Here is a 21,219-nt window from a genome sequence, read left to right on the forward strand (position 1 = left end):
AATTGAAAATTGGTTTCGCAAGTGTTTTTACTACGTCAGAACATAGGTCTTTCTGGACTGGAGCATCAACTTCTTTGCCACAGTAAATCAGACCATTCATGCCATAATAGCTTGCAGAATCACACATCCAGAAAATTTTTATTCCATACTTGGCTGGTTTACTGGGCATATACTGAATGAATTTGCAACGTCCCCTAAAGGCAAGAAGTTGCTCATCCACTGTCACATTGTCACTAGAATGGTAAAGCTTTGTACAGTTCTTGATAAAAAGATTCCAGATGTAGCTAATGGGGGCTAATTTATCTGTTTCCATCCTCACAGGACGAGTTCTCTTATCATCAAAACGAAGGCTTCTCCGAATATTCTCAAATCTATGGACTGACATTGTAGCTTTGTAGTGTGGATCTGAAAAAGGGTTCATAAAGAGTTCTCTGATAGGAACATCGTACGATTTTGTACACCCTGCCAGAAGAGTAAGGGCAATATAAGCATACAGTTCCTCTTTTGTTATATTTTTCCATGTTTTTTTTCTTCCTGAAGCGATACGGTTTCCTTCTAAGTTAGTACACAAAACTACCTCATCTACAATATCATCTGAAAAAAATTTACAGAAAACACCTCTTTTGGACAAGAATTGTGGAATTCCGACAGTTTCTTGAGCAACTCTTACAATATTATGTGATGGGGTGAGTCCAAGAACCCCAGCAGTACTCTTCCAAAAAACATTAGTTTTGGATGTTCTATTTATACGTTCTGCTGGATCCACTACTTCTTCATCATCTGAAGAATCACTGGACGATGAAGTAGAGACATTAGCTGGTGGCATGTACTCTTCATCAGACAAAGAAAGTTCACTGTCTTCATCACTATCAAAAATGATTGCTTCGATTTCTTGGTCAGTCAAACCCCTGGATGTAGACTGTGCCATTGTAACCTTAGAGGTCAGTAAACTAAAATAAAAAAAAAAAAATAATGATTACAATCAGGATTGTACACTCTTTGTTAGTGTGTGTGCTAAGGGTAAAGTGCAGCCCCCCTCCTCTTTAGGTGCAGTAGAAGCCTCTGGATTTTTGTATCTCAGAAAGTTTCTTTTTCCAGAAACAAGAAAGCTGACTCCTTCCTCCAAAGTCTCTTCAGCAAGTAGCACACAATGAACAGGGTGTTGTCTGTCCTCCTGGTCCTGTGTGTTCAGGACCTGTGATGATGTCGGAGACACTTGACTTTGTGAGGGAGCCTCCTTCCCAAGATCACATGACCATGTAGTCAGGCAGAATCCACACTCTTCACAGCAACAGCACAGTCATAAAGACAAAGTCTTCCCCAGCAACAGTAAAGACAAAAAGACTGAGGATCACATGTAAACCTAGTACGACTAGTCCTAAAAGGCCCCAGGTATGTGAATATGGGGTAGTCCCAAAAAAATGCCTGTAACATAAAAATATATGAACAACTGGAAATTACTAACCACTATATACCTGAGGAATACCTAGAGTTTCAGAATTCTAACTAAAGTAATCTTCCAGAAGATAGAGAACAGTTAACCTAGCAGGCCTGCCCAGGTCTCTCAGGAGGAAGTAACCAAAACCAGACAAGAATTAACTGCATGGTTCCCTGACTTAGCGGTACCAAAATTCCCAGAAGATTAACATGACTGCCACCGTCACGTGTCATCACAACAAAAAGCAGTGCCACCCACTGACTGAAGTAGAAACATAGGCGACAGAGACCGTCACTCACAGATGTTACAACACTGATACAATAGACTGGCACTCACTTAATGAAGCTGAAGATTCTTCTTGTTTATTTACATCAAGGAGATGAACATCACAAATTGCCACACGTGAGACATTTCCTCCAATCAGAACTCTAAAATGTCTTGTCCTATTTGTGAGTCCTATGATGTTTAACAAGAGTCGATTTGTCGCTAAAACATTTCCCACATTGGGAACATGAAAATGGCTTCTCCCCTGTGTGAGTTATCAGATGTTTAACAAGATCTGATTTGTAGACAAAACATTTCTCACATTGTGTACATGAAAATGGCTTCCCTGTGTGAGTACTCAGATGATATACAAGACCCGATCTGTGGCCAAAACATTTCCCACATTCTGAACATGAAAATGGCTTCTCCCCTGTGTGAGTTCTCTGATGTTTAACAAGACCTGATTTATGGATAAAGCATTTCCCACATTCTGAACATGAAAATGGTTTCTCCCCTCTGTGCGTTCTTAGATGTCCCACAAGATGTTGTCTCTGGCTAAAACCTTTCCCACATTCAAGACATAAAAATGGTTTCTCCCCTGTGTGAGTTCTTTGATGGTCAATAAGACTCGATTTTTCAATAAAACATTTCTCACACTCTGAACATGAATATGGCTTCTCCCCTGTGTGAGTTCTTAGATGTCTCTTAAGATTTGGTTTCCGAGGGAAACGTTTCCCACATTCAGGACATAAAAACGGCTTATCACCGGTGTGAAATCTCATATGTTCCACAAGACTTAATCTCCGACTAAAATATTTCCCACATTCTGAACATGTAAATGGCTTTTCGTTTTTGACAATTCTCTCATGCAAAGACAGTGATGTGGGACAAGAAGCATCTGTAAATAAATCTTTGCTCTCAAGGACTATGGGTGCATTGGCAAACACTGACATAGTTTGTCTGATATTGTTAGTTTCCACTCCATTGAAGACTCTCGAATCGGCTTCACCTGGAAAAAAAGAAACAAAACTTTTTTATTTTTGCTAATTTTTTTTTAATAATCAAAAATCTTTACTAAGACAATAGCATAACAGTAAGAAAACAATGTACAATATCAGAAATCTATGTATAAAAGTGGAGAAAATCCATAGAAAACATAGTGTTTATAATTTTTTTGTCTGTAGAAAGCTTAGACTATTATCTATTGTAGAAACAGTGGCAGATGTTTCTATCCGGACCACAAAATATATAATATGTACAAAGGACAACAGACAATAATGGCCAAAACAATTCCATAAAACCCACAATATAGGCAGCATGGTAGTTTGAACATGTAGTATTGTGGTAGGGGATTCTATTGTTTGACTACTCTAACTGTAAAGGATCCTTTCTTATATAGATGTATAAATCTGACGATGCACTGTTGAAGTCACCTCACCACTGCAGCCAATCAAAGGTTGCAGGTGATGGTGGATTGGTGACATCTCCTCTAACTGTGTCAAGAGTCAGGGGGCTGACACTAAGTAATACAAAGAAAGTTAGCTCATCCTCTGCAGTATACACCCTCCTGCTGGCTACCAGAGAACCAGTTCAGTGCAAAAGCAGTAGGAGATCAATAACAACATACAGTATAAGAGTATAACATGTCAATCTACAGGACAAGCACAGAGCCATTAACAGGGAGGGTGCTGTGTCCCCCAACGATTGGCTCGGGGAAAAGGATTTTATCGTAAGTAAACAAAAATCCCTATTTCTCCTTCGCCTCATTGGGGGACACAGACCATGGGGCGTCCCAAAGAAGTCCCTGGGTGGTGACAACATAACAGATCAGGCCCTGCAGAACCGCTGCCTACAAGTGCGCTACCGTGGCCTGTAAAGTCCGCCTGCCAAGACTCACATCTTCGGAAGTCTGGATGTGAATATGAGAATGTGTGCGGACTGGACAAAAACGCAGTCTTGCCGGCCTGCTGTGCCATCACCTGGTGCCTAATGACCCAAGAAACCCTTATCGACCGAGTAGAGCGTGCCCCGATCCCTGCTGGGATAGGCTGTCCTCTGACACAGAAGGAATCCCGGAAGGTGAAACAAATCTACTTGGCGGTCATAGCCGATAAAGCGGCTAAATCCTTCCTGCGACCATCAGGAAGCCTGAATAAAGCGTCCGACCTTCAGAAAGCGTCCTCAATACATACCTTCTGAGAGCTCTCACTTCAACCAGAGTATGGAGAACCTGTTCCACTTTGTGGAAGTACGATACTACCTTGGCAACAAAGGGCGAGAAAGGCCTGAGGACAACCTTGCCTTGATGGGAATAAGGAACAGTATCTGAAAAGACAGAGCGGGACCTCCAAAAAGTCGCCTGAATGACATGACCGCAGAGGAAAAAAGTGCGACCTTCCATGACCGTGAGGCCAGTCCAGAACAAAAGGAGTCTCCTGTAAGACCCCCAGGACCAGTTAAGGTCTCAAAAAATCTAGCAGTGTGCGATAGGGAATATCACATGAGATACTCTCTGCGTGAAAGAGCTTACTTGCAGATTTGTTGCAATAAGGCTGATAAGGCCAAAATCTGGATTTTCAGCAAACTGAGCACCAGGCCTGAATCCAGATTGTTTTGAAGGAAAAAAGGGGCGGTATCCTTGATTCCTGCCCCAGGCCAAATGTGTGCTGAGGCGGTCTTACAGCATTGGTCACTCACAACTTGTGAGAGCCCCGGCTGAGTCAGAGCTCGTGTACTTTGGCGTTCAATCTGGACGCCATCAGATCTTCATCCGAGTGCCCTAGCGAAGACAGATTTGTTGGAAGACTTCTGGATGAAGGTCCCACTTGCCTGAGGCGAGACCCTGACGGCTGAGGAAGTCTGCAGTCCAGTTTCCCCATCTTGGGATGAGCCCTGCCGAGATCACCGGAATTCGGATGGGGGAAAGCCTGCTGTGAATTCTCTTACTTCTGGGTCAGGGCTCCCTCTGGTGGTTATTGGAGGTAGTGGAGCTGGCCTGATTGACAGAGGTCTGCCTCCTGATGATGATGACGATTGGAGATCTGGGGTTACTGATTGGAGTATTTAAGTCAGCTGGCTTCCTTCAATCCCTGCTGGTGATTGCTTTCCTGTGCATTCTGAGGTCTGATGTCTCCTGCTCTGATCCTGCATTGTTCAGCTAAGTTGTTCATTTGCTAATCCTTTGCATCTGATCTGGTTTTGTCTCTTTCTGCTTGTTGTGCGGGTTCAGCTTGCTCCCTGCTGGGGGTTGTGGTGGACCTCGCTCCATATGTTACAGCTTGTGTCAGTTTGTTCAGTCCCCTGTTATATTAGTCTCTTTTGCTTTGCTGCTAGTTCATACCAGAATGCTGATATAGTGGGGGCGACGTCGTGTGACATCAGTTTTTTTTTGTACATCAGACGTGTTGGATTTTTCAGGGTTTTTGCATGATTTCAGACAGTGTCTTTCCTTTCCTATCTAGTCAGTTTGGGCCCCATCATTTGCTCAGTCTATTTTCTGCCTGCGTTTGTGTTTCATCTTTGGGGGCTATCTATTCCTTTGGGGTCTACTCCGGGGCAGTTTAGATTTCACCTTTTTTGCTTTAGGCTTAGTTAGTTCTCAGGCTGTGCCGAGGCATCTAGGGCATCGTAGGTACGCTCCACGGCTACTGTTAGTTGTGTTAGGACTAGGGGTCTGCAACCCGCTAAGTGACCAACCTTTCTGGTTTTCTGGTGGCCTAGCCTATTCCTGCCATCCTCCACGGTGACCTGTTCATAACAGGAGCCGCCAGAAGATAGTGGAACTGCTGTAGGGCTAGGCATATTGCTTGGATCTCCAAAACGTTGATCGGGAGTCTGGGAGCTCGAGTTGGTCGGCGGCCTTGAGTAGTGTGGTAAAGACTGGCCATTGGTAGATACTACAAACATTAAACTGGAGAAAGGATTTCCCCAAGCTGATGGAGAAGCTCAAATCCATTGACTGAGAGCCAGTCTGACCCGCAGAGACAAGCGGAGAGAAGGGGACTGCTTCCATTGCCACCACCATTTTTCCCAGAACCCCCGCAGCAACTTTGATGGAATGAGGAGACAAGGGACACAGTGCGTGAGCTCCCTGCTGGAGGACCAAGGCCTTGTCTCGAGGGAGAAGTGCCAACCCTCTGGAGGTGTCCAGGGACATCCTCAAAAAGGATAACCGCTGGGCTGGAAGTGGGGAAGACTTGCTTAGGCTTAACAGTCCACCCAGGATGAGACAGGCCAAGTGATACATACAGACTCGGCGCAGTTCTGGAAGTACGGTCCCTTGACTAGAAAACCATCTAGATAGCACAGGACAACCACGCCCAGAGAGTGCAATATGGACATGACAGGTGCCATGACCCTTGTGAACACTATGGGAGTGGTAGCATGGCCAAAGGCCAAATCTGTGCCCCGAAAATGCTGTTCGCGAATGGTGAAGCACAGAATTTTTGGTGAGGGGCAAAAAATTGGAATGTGAGAAACTTCACCTTTTCCCGTTGAGGAAATAACCGAATGGAGGAATTCCATCCAAAAAGGCGGACCTTAATAAACTTGTTAGAAATTTGAGGTCCAGGATTGGTCCTTTGTTCTGGTGTGGGGAACCCCCTGATTGGGAGGAAGTAGAGGGCCAGCCTGGATTGGTTCCAACTTCTCACCGAATAACCGACCACTCTGGTAATGGAGAGATGTTGGAGACTGCTGTGGAAGCAGAGTCCGCTTTCCATTTTCTGAGCCATAATGCCCTTCTGATTGTAATGGCATTCGCTGCTGAAAGCGCCGCGTAACTAGTTACATCCAAAGAGGAGTGGACCCATAGTCCCCACTTGAGAGAATTGATTGGCTAGTTGCTTCCTTCAAATCCTTTTATCTTTTTTGCACGTACCTGGAAAAGCTGCCAGGTGGTGGAATGCGCAGTTGTATCCAGCAGCTCAGGATAAACCGTCTCTTGCTGTCGCTGCTGTCTTTGGACGGTGCAGAGTGACGCAAGGTGATGCACCCTCGATCCACCATCCCCTTAATATGGATGTGGAGAGGCACTGTTCGCCAACTTGCATCATCTGCTAAACAGTGGTGATGCAGTGGAGTCTGCTCGGACGCCAAAAAGAGGGTGCCTCTGTACATCCACGGAGTTCAAGCCCCAGGGTGGACAGGGCTAATTGTCTGGCAATGGCCTGGCTGCAGAAGAGGATACACAGAGGCGACACTCTATGTGCTCGACTGTTGATGGTGTGGGGAGATCAGTGCCCTTTAAAGGACCCGTTGTCTCTAAAAATCAGCCCAGGCATGGCATCCCAAGTTGCAGGAGAGGATACGTGGAGGCGACACTCCGCGTGCTCGCCTGTTGTTGGTTTGGGGAGATCAGAACCTTGAAAAGATCCATCGTCCCTGTCATCCGATGAAAAAAAAGAAAAAGGATTTTTGATCTGAAAACCAGACCCGGCATGGCATCCCACGTAGCACGGGTGGATACATGGAGGTGACACTCCACGTGCACGCCTGTTGCCTGAAAAAGAATACTGCGCTTCAGGAGGTTTCTGCAGAGTGAGTCGCTTATCCAGACGCTACCGTCCGGGTGAATGCAAATGTACCATGAAGGAGTTTAGTCGTCTTGAAGGACACTGCGTGATCGGAGCAGAGCCGGAGTTCTCGTCTACCTACAGAGATTGGTTGACGTCCTCAATAATTGAATCCACAGTTTTCCGGAAAACTGTCAAAACCAGATCCAGTAAACCTCTGAATCATACTCAGAATCATGTCCGCTACACACCTCTGGTGAGAGAAAGAGCGAGAAGCGGTGCTCGCGGATGCCAAGGCACATGATAGCTCAGTAGTTTTCTAGACGCCTGCACGTTTCTAGAATGCTTGCAGCCCCTGCTAGCCGATGACTCCCTTGTAGGAAAGGAACCATCTACCTCAGTTATGGGAGCTGCCCGATCTACAGACGGATTCAATCACTCGGGCCAGAGAGGCCATAGATTGTGACAGTGACGAATCCCACTTAAGGGGACTAGGTACACTGGACTCGGTGACAGTGGAGGGCTCCTGAGCATATTAGGGGTCACAAGCCTCTTTTGGGATCACAGGTGTCATGGAGCAGAGTAGTTTGTACACTGAAGGGAATGCTAGAAGTATATGCCAGCGCAGCTGTAAGGCAGCGTAGTTCTGCAAAGATTTGCAGCAGAGCACTTGTCTAAAAAGGGGATCTCAACGCAGATCAGCAGGAAGGGACACCTCGCTTCAAGAGGCTTCCAACCAGTGAAGGATTTATCTGGTTGCTCCCTGCGCTGAGTAACTAGCACGAAATTCCGGGAGAATGGCATAAGTTCTATACGGGAGCTTAGTCCTCTTAAGGGACACTGCAAGATCCAGAGGAGAACCGGAGTCCTCATCAACCTCAAGAGACTGGTTGACATGTTTCCTGAAACTCTGGCTATTCATACTCGGAACTTTGATCGCTACAGATGAGGGAGAGCAACAGACTGCGCCCACGGACGCTAACAGATGACGTACTACAGATCTGCATGTAGAGTTCTAGAACGGTTCTAGAGGGCTTGCGGCCCCTGCTAGCCGACGGCTCCTGTGTAGTGGATGATCCATCTACAACAGTCATGGAAACTGTAACAACCCTGCTGGCATCACTACATGGCCTCCCATCCCCCGCACACCAACTTACTTTCTGCTTCAAGCCATGCTGTGAATTCTGTCTGTTGCCAGCTCTGTCCCTCTGCTCTCCATGTTTCCAGACTGTGTGTATAGGGGGGCTGCGCCTGAACTCTCTGGTTCTTATGCAGTCAGGGTGCACCTGTGTAATATGTCCCTTACCAATCACCTAGAGCCCTTGACTATTTAGTTTCGCCACACCCACTGACCTTTGCCTGTGCAATGTCTAATCTCAGTTAGTATCTTGCTGCTGAGGAAGCCAGGCCCTGTTCTGTGTTTCTCCTTCTCTGTAGGAATACTCTTTGTCTCGCTTTGTACCTTGTCCGCCTGCCAAGAGGCAGAATATCCTGGCCCTTGAGTCTTGTTCCCAGTACCTTGTCTGTACTCTGTCCGCCTGCCAGGAGGCAGAATATCCTGGTCCTTGTGTCTTTGTCCCTGTGCCTCTGTCTGAACTCAGTCTTACCTCTGTCTGTCAGTCTCGTTTGTGGTTCCTTCTCTGCCGTGTCTTTCCTTGTGTCCTCCCTGTCTGTGCATCTGCACCCTCGCAGCTTTATCTGTGCATCTGCACCCTCGCAGCTTTATCTGTGCATCTGCTCCCTAGCCGCTCTGTCTGCACGGCTCCCTAGCTGCTCTGTCTGCACGGCTCCTTAGCCGCTCTGTCTGCACGGCTCCTTAGCCGCTCTGCCTGCTCGGCTCCTTAGCCGCTCTGCGTGCTCCGCACTCCTGTGGCTCTGCCTGCTCCGCACTCCTGCGGCTCTGCCTACCTGCACCTCCTGTGTGAACAGGTCCAAACCTGTTCCTTCATATTACACTCCTTCCTGCCTATTTCCATACCTGCACCTCCTGTGTGAACAGGTCCAAACCTGTTCTCTCATATACCACTCCTGCTTGCCCTGTGTCTCAAGCCGTCACCTACCTGTCCAGTGTCTCCAAGCCGTGCACGCTTGCCCAGTGTCTCCAAGCCGTGTCCAGTGTCTCCAAGCCGTGCCCGCTTGCCCAGTGTCTCCAAGCCGTGCCCGCTTGCCCAGTGTCTCCAAGCCGTGCCCGCTTGCCCTGTGTCTCCAAGCCGTGCCCGCTTGCCCAGTGTCTCCAAGCCGTGCCCGCTTGCCCAGTGTCTCCAAGCCGTGCCCGCTTGCCCAGTGTCTCCAAGCCGTGCCTGCCTGTGTACCAAGCCGTGCCCACTTGCCCAGTGTCTCCAAGCCATGCCCGCTTGTCCAGTGTCTTCAAGCCGAGCCTGCCTGCCAGTATACCAAGCCGTGCCTGCTTGCCCAGTGTCTCAGCCTGCCTGTTAGTCACACCTGTCAGAGTGACTTATCCCCGAGTGGGATCAGCAGCCACAGCCAGACACCACCCTGGAGTGGCACCCGACAGCTATCTGCCGCACAAGCCTGACCTCACCATCAGAGGCTCCAGTGAAGACCGAGGTAGCTGTCGTAGTCAAGCCCCTTCCAGGGTAGTCTGGTTTGTGGCGCAGTGGGGCCACAAACCCCCGGCTCGCGCCATTCAGCCAAGGCGTGAGCGTGACAGGAACGCTCCTATCCCCGAAGGGAACATGGAGGGATTCAATTGACAAGGCCCATTCAGGGGGACTAGGTACACTGAGCTCGGCGGCAGGAGGGGGTACATGGAGGCGACACTCCGCGTTCCCGCCTGTTGTAGGTTTGAGGAGAGCGGATCCTTTAAGGGATCCATCGCCCCTGTGTAATCTAGAGCGGGTGAATCCTCCTAAGCGGTTGGCGACAGTCCCAGACGATAGAGGAAGGACTGTATCACTTTGGTCAGTGGCGCCATGGACTGCAGCGGCAATGAAGCCCGCTCAGGAGGGCTAGACACATCTTATCACCTGGGCCTACTAGAGAGTTAAGAGCCATTAAGACCATTATGTAATCCACAAGTCCAGTGGCATCCATAGATGTTGGACATAGATTCAAATGTTCACCACAAAATGATGTAGGATTAACCAACGAAGGGCCAAAGTGGACTGATGTGTCTGCTGCAGGGTCATGCTCTTACCCAGGTCCTGTGCCGCAGATCCGCTGTGCCCCTTTAAAACAACGCCACCAGTACATTGTGCAGATCCTTGCCTGGCGCCACCTCATGTCCTGCAAAGCCGTCGCCCCGGTGTAAGCTGGCTGGGTTGGCCGCCGAGAGTTACAGAGGCGGCGAAGTCTTACAGTGAGCGAGAAGCGCCAGATCGAGGGCGGGACCACAGCCGCAATGTCATTCAGTGGGCGTAGCTTCATGGATTGCTCCATGAAAAGGCCCAAGCCGGGGCCTAAATTTCTGCGGCTGGCGGGAGCGTTACCCGGGAGAGGGAGACGCCGCGTGACAGCGCCGAAAATCCTGCTGCAGGAGCCCATCGCCGACCTCCCTTACCAGCAGTGCGCGTACTGGCATGGAGCCGCCGCGGATGAGGTCAGAGAAGAGGGGATAGACCGTCCGACTTCCCGCCAACGCTGCTGTACATCAGAGGCGATGGGGAGGGAGATGCATGGGTGCAGATTTTAGACTTTCTGCTGGTGCCACGTGGATGGTGCAGGGAGCCTTCCATCCACCATCCCCTTGTCAGGGAGGTGGAGAGGGACCGTCCGCCTCCTTCCATCACCGCTGTTCTATCAGTGGTGATCCAGTGGGGGCCGCACGGACATCATGGATGCCTCTGTACATTCCAGGGGTTCACTCTCCTGTAGTCCGGCTGTAGCCTGGCTTCGGAAGAGGGTACATGGAGGCAACACTCCATGTTTCCGTCTGATGCTGGTGCGGGGAGAACAGTGTCCTGAAGGGACCCGTCGCCCCTAAAAGAAAGCTCAGGCATGGTTTGCACGTTGCAGGAGAGGATACGTGGAGGCGACACTCCACGTGCTCGCCTGTTGTTGGTTTGGGGAGATCGGACCCTTGAAAGGATCCGTCGCCCCTATCATCCTTGGAAAAAATAGAATCAAAAATAAAATAAAAAATTATGGTCTGAAGACCAGACCAGTGTGCCTCCTACGGACTAAGCAAGAACTCATTCTCTGGGAGCCAGCAGGAGGGTGTATACTGCAGAGGAGGAGCTATCTTTCTTTGTATCACTTAGTGTCAGCCTCCTGGTGGCAGCAGCATACACCCATGGTCTGTGTCCCCCAATGAGGCGAAGGAGAAAAAGAAATTCAAGATGTAAAACTGCCTAAAAAATGTCAGGCCATTAATCCCAAAACAAATGTATGATGAGACAAATGTCATCTCTCATCGTTGATGTCTGTTGTAAACAACAAATAAAATAAGAAATGAATAAAGCATTTTGGGTTTTTTTAGCGCTCAAGTGGTGCTTTAAATGTACATTCCCTGCCCCCGCTCTTACACTCACCTTCACGCAGCTTCACCTTTTCTTGACGGCACTCCAGAAGTCAAGTCACAAGAGATCAATGCAAGTGAATGAGAGCCAGAACGAGGCTTTTATAGACTTGTATTGAAAAGTGACCTCCGACTTGGTTCCATGAAACACTAGAGCTGCCGGAAGGTCAATTTTCGGTGGGAGAAACACTTGAAAACAATGAAGGTGGTGGAAGGTGAGTGTGAGACGGGGCAGGGGAATAACATTTAAAGCACCACTCCAGCTGTGCATTAAAAAAAATAAAACCGCTGGAGTGGTGCTTTACCCCTTTAACCGACTGCAAGGGTCCCCGCACCTCATCCCGTGTCTGTCAGCTGTCACAGACAGCTGTCGGCACTGCACTGTCACTGCGTGTTTACACGCAGTGACAGTTCAAATGAATGATGTGCACAGTCCGTCCTGGTGCGGGAAGTTACACCCGGCCATGACGGACTGTGCACGTCAATGGACGTTAAGGGGTTAAGAAAATAAGTTAAATTAATAAAAAATAATTTTCTACTTTTCACCTTCTAGGGATCCTGTCACTTCTACATTGAAAAGGGCTAACTTATAGGTATAATTTGATTTTACCAGCTTAATCTTCTTAGTCTCAGCTTCGATTTAGCCTTTGAGAAGGGAGGAATCAGGGAAAGCCAGGTACCGGAACATTGCTAAATTTTCACTTCAGAACAAGCGCACTATCATGACACTTGTCCTGATTTTAGAAATGTCTATATGGGCCCATCTTTCTGCTCAGAAACATCAGAAGGACTACAAGGAGGATATAAAAGAGTTAGACAAAGAGGAGTTGAGTCCAAGTGATACTGCAGGATGGAAAGTCTGCTCTTATCAGCCTGGGCTCCTGGGTATGAGACATGACCTGACCTTAGCCCAACTGAGATGGTTTGGGATGAGAAGACAAAGTATCTGACAAGAGCTCAGCTCCTTCCAGACTGCTCAAGACATTCCAGGTGTTACCTGATGAAGCTGCTGAAAGAATGCCAAAGAGGTGTGAAGCTGTCATCAGAGTAAAAGGGGGGTACTATGAGGAATCTAAGGTGTAACACACATTCCGGTTTCATACGGGTTTCTTCACTCTTGTTTCCACATTACTTTGTGGTTTTGCCGCCTTCAGTCTGAATATAAAATATGCACATTCCAACAAGAGAAGTGAAACCACCGTATGAACAGGGGTGTCCAAACTTTTGACTTGTGCTGTTTCTGTCCATATTGTATCACATTGTATAAGTGCCATGGAATATGATGGCAATAAATGAAATATTCACGATGAGGAAGTGATCTCATTAATAAAGAAACTTACAGTAAAACAAGATCTATGGATGGCTCTTACCTTTCACTGACACCGATGTGATGTTTTCGGGTCCACACGTTGTTCCACTGGAGTTTTCCTGCAAGAACACCACAGTGAATATGTGAGACAAGGGAAAAGGAATCCCGGCTTATCTTAAATCCAGGTGAATTTAAAAAAAAAAATGCAAGTAAAGGAGAAGGATCTGCTCAATTGGTGATCAAGCAGAATTACCATTCAACCTTATAATTTACACACTGACGGAAATTTTCCTGTCAATTCTCTGTATGAAATGATCTTGTTCTACTGCGAAGTGGACGCTGTGTTCCGTCACACCAGTTCTCATGCTTTTCAGCATAGTCACCAGTTCTACGGTAAAGAAGCACTTCATCACTACTGAAGGTTGAACTTTCCGTCCTTCAGCGCTCATCATGTCCTCCCCCAAGATGTCTCTTCTCAAGACATCCTAGCCCAGGCTCATACATCATGTTTGCATTATCATGTGAATGGCAGGGTGTGTGTGCGTCACCTACTTGGGGAACAGACGGTACCAAGGTGACCTATTGGAAGGAGACAAGGTGGCGAAGGTAGAGTGATGCTCTGGATCATGTTCTGCTGGGAATCCTTAGCTCTTGACACATATATGCACAGTCTGTGACATATGCCAAGACCAAATGTCCCCCTTTATGACAGTGAAATCTCTTAATGCTAGTAGCCCTATTACAGCAAAATAATGTGAACTAACTGTTTTAACTTCTTCTAGACTGCCATAAGGCTTTACACATCCGGATGGTCCACATGTTACTCTGCAGTGACATTCTAAAATGTCACTGCAGAGTAAACAGCTGTACAAAAAAAATGGGACATGCATATGGCGAAAAAAATGAATAAACTACACGAATGACTGAATTTGTAGAACTTTAGAATTCTTAAAAGTACATGTGCGAAAAAAACAAAAATGTGCCTAATTGAGAACTGTTGTATAGTAGTAGGAAAAACAACTAGAAGAAAAACAGCGCAATAGGGTTTTATCTGAGGGAGTTAAAGATGTTAAATAAGGTTTACGTATTCAGAATATTTCCATGACTTCTAAATCCAGCTGCTGCAGGTCCAACAGGTCCTCAGACCAGGAAATCACAGATAAGGAGGATAATCTACGCCGTGGTATTACAGAACCAAGTCCAGACAGAAAGTATTTGTGGTTTTTCTTTATTCCTCTGACGCGTTTCGACGTAACACAGACTTCTTCATCAGGACAAGAAAACCATAGTTTACTACACAGTGTGGTTACATTTATAGTACTGAAAATTCATCATGGTTCATCAGAAAAAAAAGAATATAAGGTTTTACAAGTTTGGTAGTACAGAATTGACATATAGAAAAATATATACAAACTATTACCATTTGTAATATATACTCTCTTAAGTTGATTCCTAGGGGAAGATGATAAAACAAAAAAAAGAGAACAGGAGAAACATGCATTTGATAGTAAAGAATATCTGTATAGGTTTTGTGGATTTGATTTTTCATTCTGTAGTACTTCAAAACGTGTCGACTGAATGAAGAAGAACCACAAATACTTTCTATTTGGACTTGGATCTATCAGATGTGATACCAGCAGCGCAGATTATCCAAAATCCTCCTTCTCTGTAGTTGTGAACTGTGACGTGATGCTTTAGATTCTAAATTCCACGGATCTCAATCAGATTGAATATTTATATGTAAGATAAGAGGAGCTGATCTGCAGTTCTCCGCAGCGGCCGCTACACATTGAACAGAGCTGTGAGGTCCTGACTCCATACATCCAGCCACCACCAGGGCTAAAAATCTGATATCAACATTATATGACTGGACAACCCCTTTAGTCTATAGAGGATTGGTAGAAATCTCCTCTCATCTACCTGATGATCCCGGGGGACACTTTCCTCCTTCTCTGGCCGATCCTGGGAATATAGAGGACTGGGACATCTCTCCGGGGGATTTCTCGGACTGGATCCATCTATAGGAGATAACCGCAGTGACTGAATACATTGTCTATATGTGATGAGCAGATGATGGGGAATCTAGACGACTCTCAGACCTGTTCTCTACACCCCAGGAAGGTCTCCTCTTACCCGGAGATGTGATGGACCGGTGATCCTCCATCATGGCGCCCTTGTACAGATCCTGGTGTCCTTCTATATACTCCCACTCCTCCATGGAGAAATAGACGGTGACGTCCTGACACCTTATAGGAACCTGACACACACAATGACCCGTCATTAGCAGACCCCTCCCCCGGCGTTATTGTATAATGTCCCAGCATTCCCGGCAGCGCTCACCTCTCCGCTCAGCAGCTCAGTGATCCTATTGGTCAGTTCTAGGATCTTCTGCTCATGGATCAGTGAATGAGGTGGAGGCTCGGTGATGTCACTCGGGGTCCTGCTCCACCCTCCTGACACACGGGGGGTCACACACTCCCCAGACGACGTCCTCACTACTATGTGATCCTGTGTATGGGGAGACGCCGATCACTACACAGAGGCCAAGAATCCTTCACCTTTCCCGTCATTTCCCTGCTTTATTCCTAGAGATCAGAGTGATGTGATGTGAAGCTCTCACCTCTCCAGTGATCCAGTAGATTATCTCCAGGGTGAGGTCTAATATCCGAGCCGCCATGTGGTCTCTGCCCTGCTCCATCTTTGGGGGGTCACTGATGGAGAGGACCATCGTCTAATAAAGAAAGAAAAAAAAAAGCTTAGTACACCACGAACCTGAGGAACAGGAGATAAATCGCATTCAAAAGCACAGCGGATAGAAAAGATGCAACAAAAAATGTAAAATAAAATCGGCACACAAGTTCCCGTCCTCACTCATATTTTTGATTATTTGTAGTCTTGTATATGCATCCACACAGCGATGCCCATTAGTGTCCCCACACAGTGCTGTATCGCTTTCATGGCCCCCGCAGTCCTCGCCATATTGTATTTGTAACACACACTACATTAGAAGGCCCCTGGATGCATTGACAACCCCAACAGGCCCCAAATTGACTTTGGCCCTCCTGAACTCCTTTTTTTAAATTCTTGACAGCGGCACTTAAGAGGTTAAAATGGTTATTTTGATCAGACGGAATAAACCTTCAATCAAGTATTTTACAAAGACAGAAATGTTCCTGTTATTTCTCTGCTTAAAATGATCTCCATCTATCTGAGCTCAGTAACACCAGTTCTTAAATTATTCATCACAGTCAACGCTTTTACAGTAAAGAAGCCATTCGTCACAGCTTGAGATTGAACCTTCTTTTCTCCAGTAAGAGAGAACTATTTTTTCCCTTTGTGGGGGCTGTACTGTGAAAAGCTGCTTACAATGCTTCTTACACTTAAATATTGGTACAATTTTATCACGTCCTCCCCTTGGATCTCTTAGAGATTTCTTCTCACTATTTTTCCTCGTATCTCAGGCTCTCCAAGCCTCTTATCACTTTAATACTCTCTTCAGAACGAGGGCTCTAAATCTACCACCACCTATGGAATGTAGTTAGACCCTTTAACGAGCCTCGCCACATCACTTGGGATAAGAAGCCAAACCAGAAACTCCATTTGAAGACACATGTTTCGGAGTTTTACCCCTCCTCTGTGCAAAGCTGAAGGTTTGATTTCTCTGAGTGACAGAACTCTGACTGGGTGTCTAAGGGAGAACGTTTTTCCTTGAGGAGAGTGCCAAGCCGGTGTAAGGAGACTCATAGGCCATGCATATTTAAATTCACAGAGGACCATTGCATGGCCTATAAGTCTTCTTATGCTGGCTTGGCCCTCTACACAAGGAGAAATGTTCCTCCTTAGATTCTCTTTTTACCCAAAGCTGAAATTCTTATTTTGTAAAGGATTAAGATTAAAACTCACATTTCATGTAGGATTGGTGTTTTCTACACCAGTAACAATCGACTTGCGACAAATTTATTAAAAGATGTATTTTGAAAAACCAGAAAAGGAAACGTATGAGAGATAAGAGCAGTCCTGGACTTGTGCCGTTCTCGGTTTTAAATCTAGTGACCACAACAAAGTTTTTAGGTTTTGGTGAGAGCAGAATAAAAAATAAAAAAAAAAATTGGGGGCAACTTTTTTCACTATACAATTTGGTGAAAAACACTTACAGTTCATGTGACTGTAAGACCCTTTACCATCAGCCACAGTATTCTGCCCTAGAAGCAGCTGACTGGCATTGTGCTCTTATCTGTCATCTACAGCTCACTGCAGAACTTTCCATTTATCCACATTACATCTCAATCTCCAAACAGCAGGAAGCGTCACACGATCTTATACAAAGAGGAAACCATTTATACCGACCACAGGCGACAATGACAGGATCTGCTGGAGCCCCCAGTACTCGGCACGGTGGCCGGAGGAGATTACTAGAAGGTTCATTATATCAATTGTGACAGGGTCACTGGCACCATATGTGAGGGGAGATGTGTGTCACGGAGACTGCTTTCCTCCATGATCTACCGTAGAAACCCATAAGTTTCTTTTCGGCATGATATGTGCTGAAGGAGTTAAGCGGTCATGTTATGGGTAGGATTTTAGGTGAGTAGGTAAGAGATGGGCGGGACGCCTCCTCACCATATCTCCACCTCAGGGTGTGCTGGGGAAATGTCCAGTCAGTTTTTTTTTTCTGAGGTCTGTGTTGTGTCGAGGCCTAGGCTGATGCTCCTGAGAGAGCTGCCATATGTGTTGTCCCAGAAGTGCTGGGCAGGACTGGGAACTCTGTATGAGCCAGAGATAGAATCGTGTGCCTGTGTCTATCTCGAGGAGCAGATAAGTGAGCCGACCTGTCACACAATCTACAGAGAATGTGCAGAGATCTCCTCTCATCTACCTGATGATCCCGGGGGACATTTTCCTCCTTCTCTGGCCGATCCTGGGAATCTAGAGGACTGGGACATCTCTCCGGGGGATTTCTCGGACTGGATCCATCTATAGGAGATAACCGCAGTGACTGAATACGTTGTCTATATGTGATGAGCAGATGATGGGGAATCTAGACGACTCTCAGACCTGTTCTCTACACCCCAGGAAGGTCTCCTCTTACCCGGAGATGTGATGGACCGGTGATCCTCCATCATGGCGTCCATGTACAGATCCTGGTGTCCTTCTATATACTCCCACTCCTCCATGGAGAAATAGACGGTGACGTCCTGACACCTTATAGGAACCTGACACACACAATGACCCGTCATTAGCAGACCCCTCCCCCGGCGTTACTGTATAATGTCCCAGCATTCCCGGCAGCGCTCACCTCTCCGCTCAGCAGCTCAGTGATCCTATTGGTCAGTTCTAGGATCTTCTGCTCATGGATCAGTGAATGAGGTGGAGGCTCGGTGATGTCACTCGGGGTCCTGCTCCGCCCTCCTGACACACGGGGGGTCACACACTCCCCAGACGACGTCTTCACTACTGTGTAATCCTGTGTATGGGGAGACGCCGATCACTACACAGAGGCCAAGAATCCTTCACCTTTCCCGTCATTTCCCTGCTTTTTTCCTAGAGATCAGAGTGATGTGATGTGAAGCTCTCACCTCTCCAGTGATCCAGTAGATTATCTCCAGGGTGAGGTCTAATATCCGAGCCGCCATGTGGTCTCTGTCCTGCTCCATCCTCGGGGGGTCACTGATGGAGAGGACCATCGTCAATTAAGGGTCCTGTAAATAAGGAACCTGAGGAAACAAGGAAAATTCGGTGAAAATCTCATGTGAAATAATCTTTTACTTGACAGATAGTAACGAGACTGTGCGGCTCCTATTCAGAACTTTATAATAGCGCCCCCTAAGTAAAATTAGATCCCAGAGGAGAAGGAAAAAGTCCAACATATCTCTCCTCGCTCAGAGCTTCTCTAGTTTTTAGGGTCTTAAACATAATTCCTGGCCCCAACAAGTGTCAGGGCTTTATATGACATAAGTCCTGAATACATGAATAACCCTGTAAGTCTGACACCCTAAGGCCTCTTTCACACTTCAGTTTTTTGCATAGAGAGAGAGAGAGAGAGAGAGAGATCCGTTTTGAAATTTTTGAGGATGGTGACGGACAGCAACTTTTGGCGGATCCTCACAAAAAACGGATGCAACGGACAGCAATCCGTCACAATCCGCCATTAATGCAAGTCAATGGGAAAAAAACGGATCCTCAAAAAAAATTTGAGGATCCGTTTTTTTTCAAAACCTGGCGGATTGTGACTGATTGTAAAAAACGGAAGTGTGAAAGAGGCCTAAGCCACACACTCATACATACAGTATATACAAGAAATACAGCAGCCTATGTAAGCACTACAACGCATGCACGCACTGAATATAGGACATTTGGTCTGCATTACGGTTATATTTAGAATATACTTATACAAATGAAGGTACTTAGCGCACAAATTAGACAATTCACGAGAGCCCACCAGCCATGACAAGGCGTACTTTTCTGTGATGGGACCCTACAGTGAGTCTAATGTTTACGTTACATGCCTCTCCCAAGCTCAAAGCCAAGCAGTTTCTTTGCCGAACATCTGAAGAGCGATACAATCACTGAGCATCTGCAGGAACAGTGACTCGTGGTGGGGGACTCTGTAAGTTTGTGGCTGCCCTTCAGCAAATGCTGTGAAATCCTGGCAGATACTTACCCATCATGTGATACATCAGAGAGGAGATTGATCGGCTCCAAATTTATTCTGCAGTCGGACAACGACCCCCAACATCCAGCAAATGTCATGAAGAATAAGGAGATCTGGGGGAGATGATCTCACATCATCCCTCTGTCTGGGATCACAGGAAGAGACAGAAGGACCCGCACAAGCCCCTTACACAGAAGATCTGGGGTCAGGTCTCCAAAATGTTTGGGAACATCACCTGCCAACCTTCAAAAACTGTGTGCAAGTGACGAGGAGCGATGAAGGCGACGGTCAGTCACCAGATATATATATATATATGTGTACATTTTACTGGGATGTTATGTAGAACACCATGCTTCATAGTGCTTACAGACTTTCCTTACTGTTACAATCACCAGCCCTTTGGTTATATCACATCTAGACATTTCACAAATTCATTGGACATTTTTGCCATTGTTCCACACCCCTGTTCCATGTAGTTGTCACTTGGTCTTGTTTCCCATGTCGATTATATGGCTTTTGGTGACAATTCTTCCATGAAGACAGCTTCAGATCAGACTTTTCCGGACAGTAAATAGTTATATCTGCTTCCACTGGCTGCTGCCAGTTCTGAGCTGATGGCACTGCTGGACATTTTCCAATTTCAAAGGATAGTAAATAGTGAAGAGTGAACATATTGGGATAAGGTATTATCTGAGCATGCTCCTGTGCAAACCGAGTGTCTTCAGCGCTGTTGAGAAATATATTCGAGTCCCCGCAGCTGCATGTCTCATGGCTGTTCGACAGCTGCAACACATGCAGGGATTGCCTAACAAACAGGGAATCCCTGCATGTGTGAGACATGCAGCTGCGGGGACTGGAACATATTATTCGAGCACGCTGAAGTCACTCGGTTAGCATCTGAGCATGCTCAGATAACAGCAGACTTTGAGCAGGATGTGTCTGGTGTCATCGCGCTACAATGGCCGGCAGCGTTTCCGGACTTGTCTCCATCGAGCACATTGAGGACGTCATTGGTCGTTGATCACACAGGAGCTGATCCTTCATCAGACGACCATGAATGACCTCGGGGAAAGGGAAGAGAAAACTCCCAAAATTACAGCGAGAGGAAGAGAGAGCAGAACATGGAGGACAAGTGTCACGTACCCGAGCGCTCACTGCTGTGCGGCGTCACCTCCTGGTGGGGACAGGACCTGCGGAGACAAACACGGGAGAGACGTGGGAAATGGTAGAGGCCATAGGACCTTCCATGACATCACAGGATCGTAAGACAGGAAGTGATGCACATAACTCCTCCCCTCTGACTGATCACATGACCATGACATCACTGAAGGTCCTGCGGTCAATGAGATACAACAAAGACCCCGCAGAAGCCCCGGTGACCGCTCAGTGGAGCTGTCATGAACACCGCACTGCACTTGCTCACTGAGCCAGTGCGCGTGTCCTGAGTAAGACAAACTGTGCTCAGAGATACCTGTGGAGCGGGCAGCAGCGGTGAAGATGCCTGCTTCAGTCACACAGGACCTGAAGCATGTGACTGCTGGGGGCGTGGCCTAAGCTCCAGAGAGC

The 21,219-nt window shown here is 47.0% G+C and overlaps 1 protein-coding gene across 1 annotated transcript in view; it reads right to left on the minus strand.

The window, feature by feature from the left end:
• LOC141060147 (uncharacterized) overlaps window positions 1-20,940 on the minus strand; it is a 142,051-nt gene extending 121,111 nt beyond the window's left edge. Inside the window, 11 exon segments of the mRNA XM_073556426.1 lie at window positions 1,885-2,711; window positions 13,063-13,120; window positions 14,922-15,019; window positions 15,135-15,258; window positions 15,342-15,509; window positions 15,622-15,732; window positions 17,878-17,975; window positions 18,091-18,214; window positions 18,298-18,465; window positions 18,578-18,715; window positions 20,797-20,940. Of these exon segments, the coding sequence (XP_073412527.1) occupies window positions 1,885-2,711; window positions 13,063-13,120; window positions 14,922-15,019; window positions 15,135-15,258; window positions 15,342-15,509; window positions 15,622-15,732; window positions 17,878-17,975; window positions 18,091-18,214; window positions 18,298-18,465; window positions 18,578-18,685 (1,884 nt within the window). The 5' untranslated portion in view covers window positions 18,686-18,715; window positions 20,797-20,940.
• Window positions 20,941-21,219: the final 279 nt, after the last annotated feature.

Source organism: Dendrobates tinctorius, unplaced genomic scaffold, assembly GCF_039654945.1.
Source record: "Dendrobates tinctorius isolate UK_male_01 unplaced genomic scaffold, ASM3965494v1 ptg000232l, whole genome shotgun sequence".
NCBI lineage: Eukaryota > Metazoa > Chordata > Amphibia > Anura > Dendrobatidae > Dendrobates > Dendrobates tinctorius.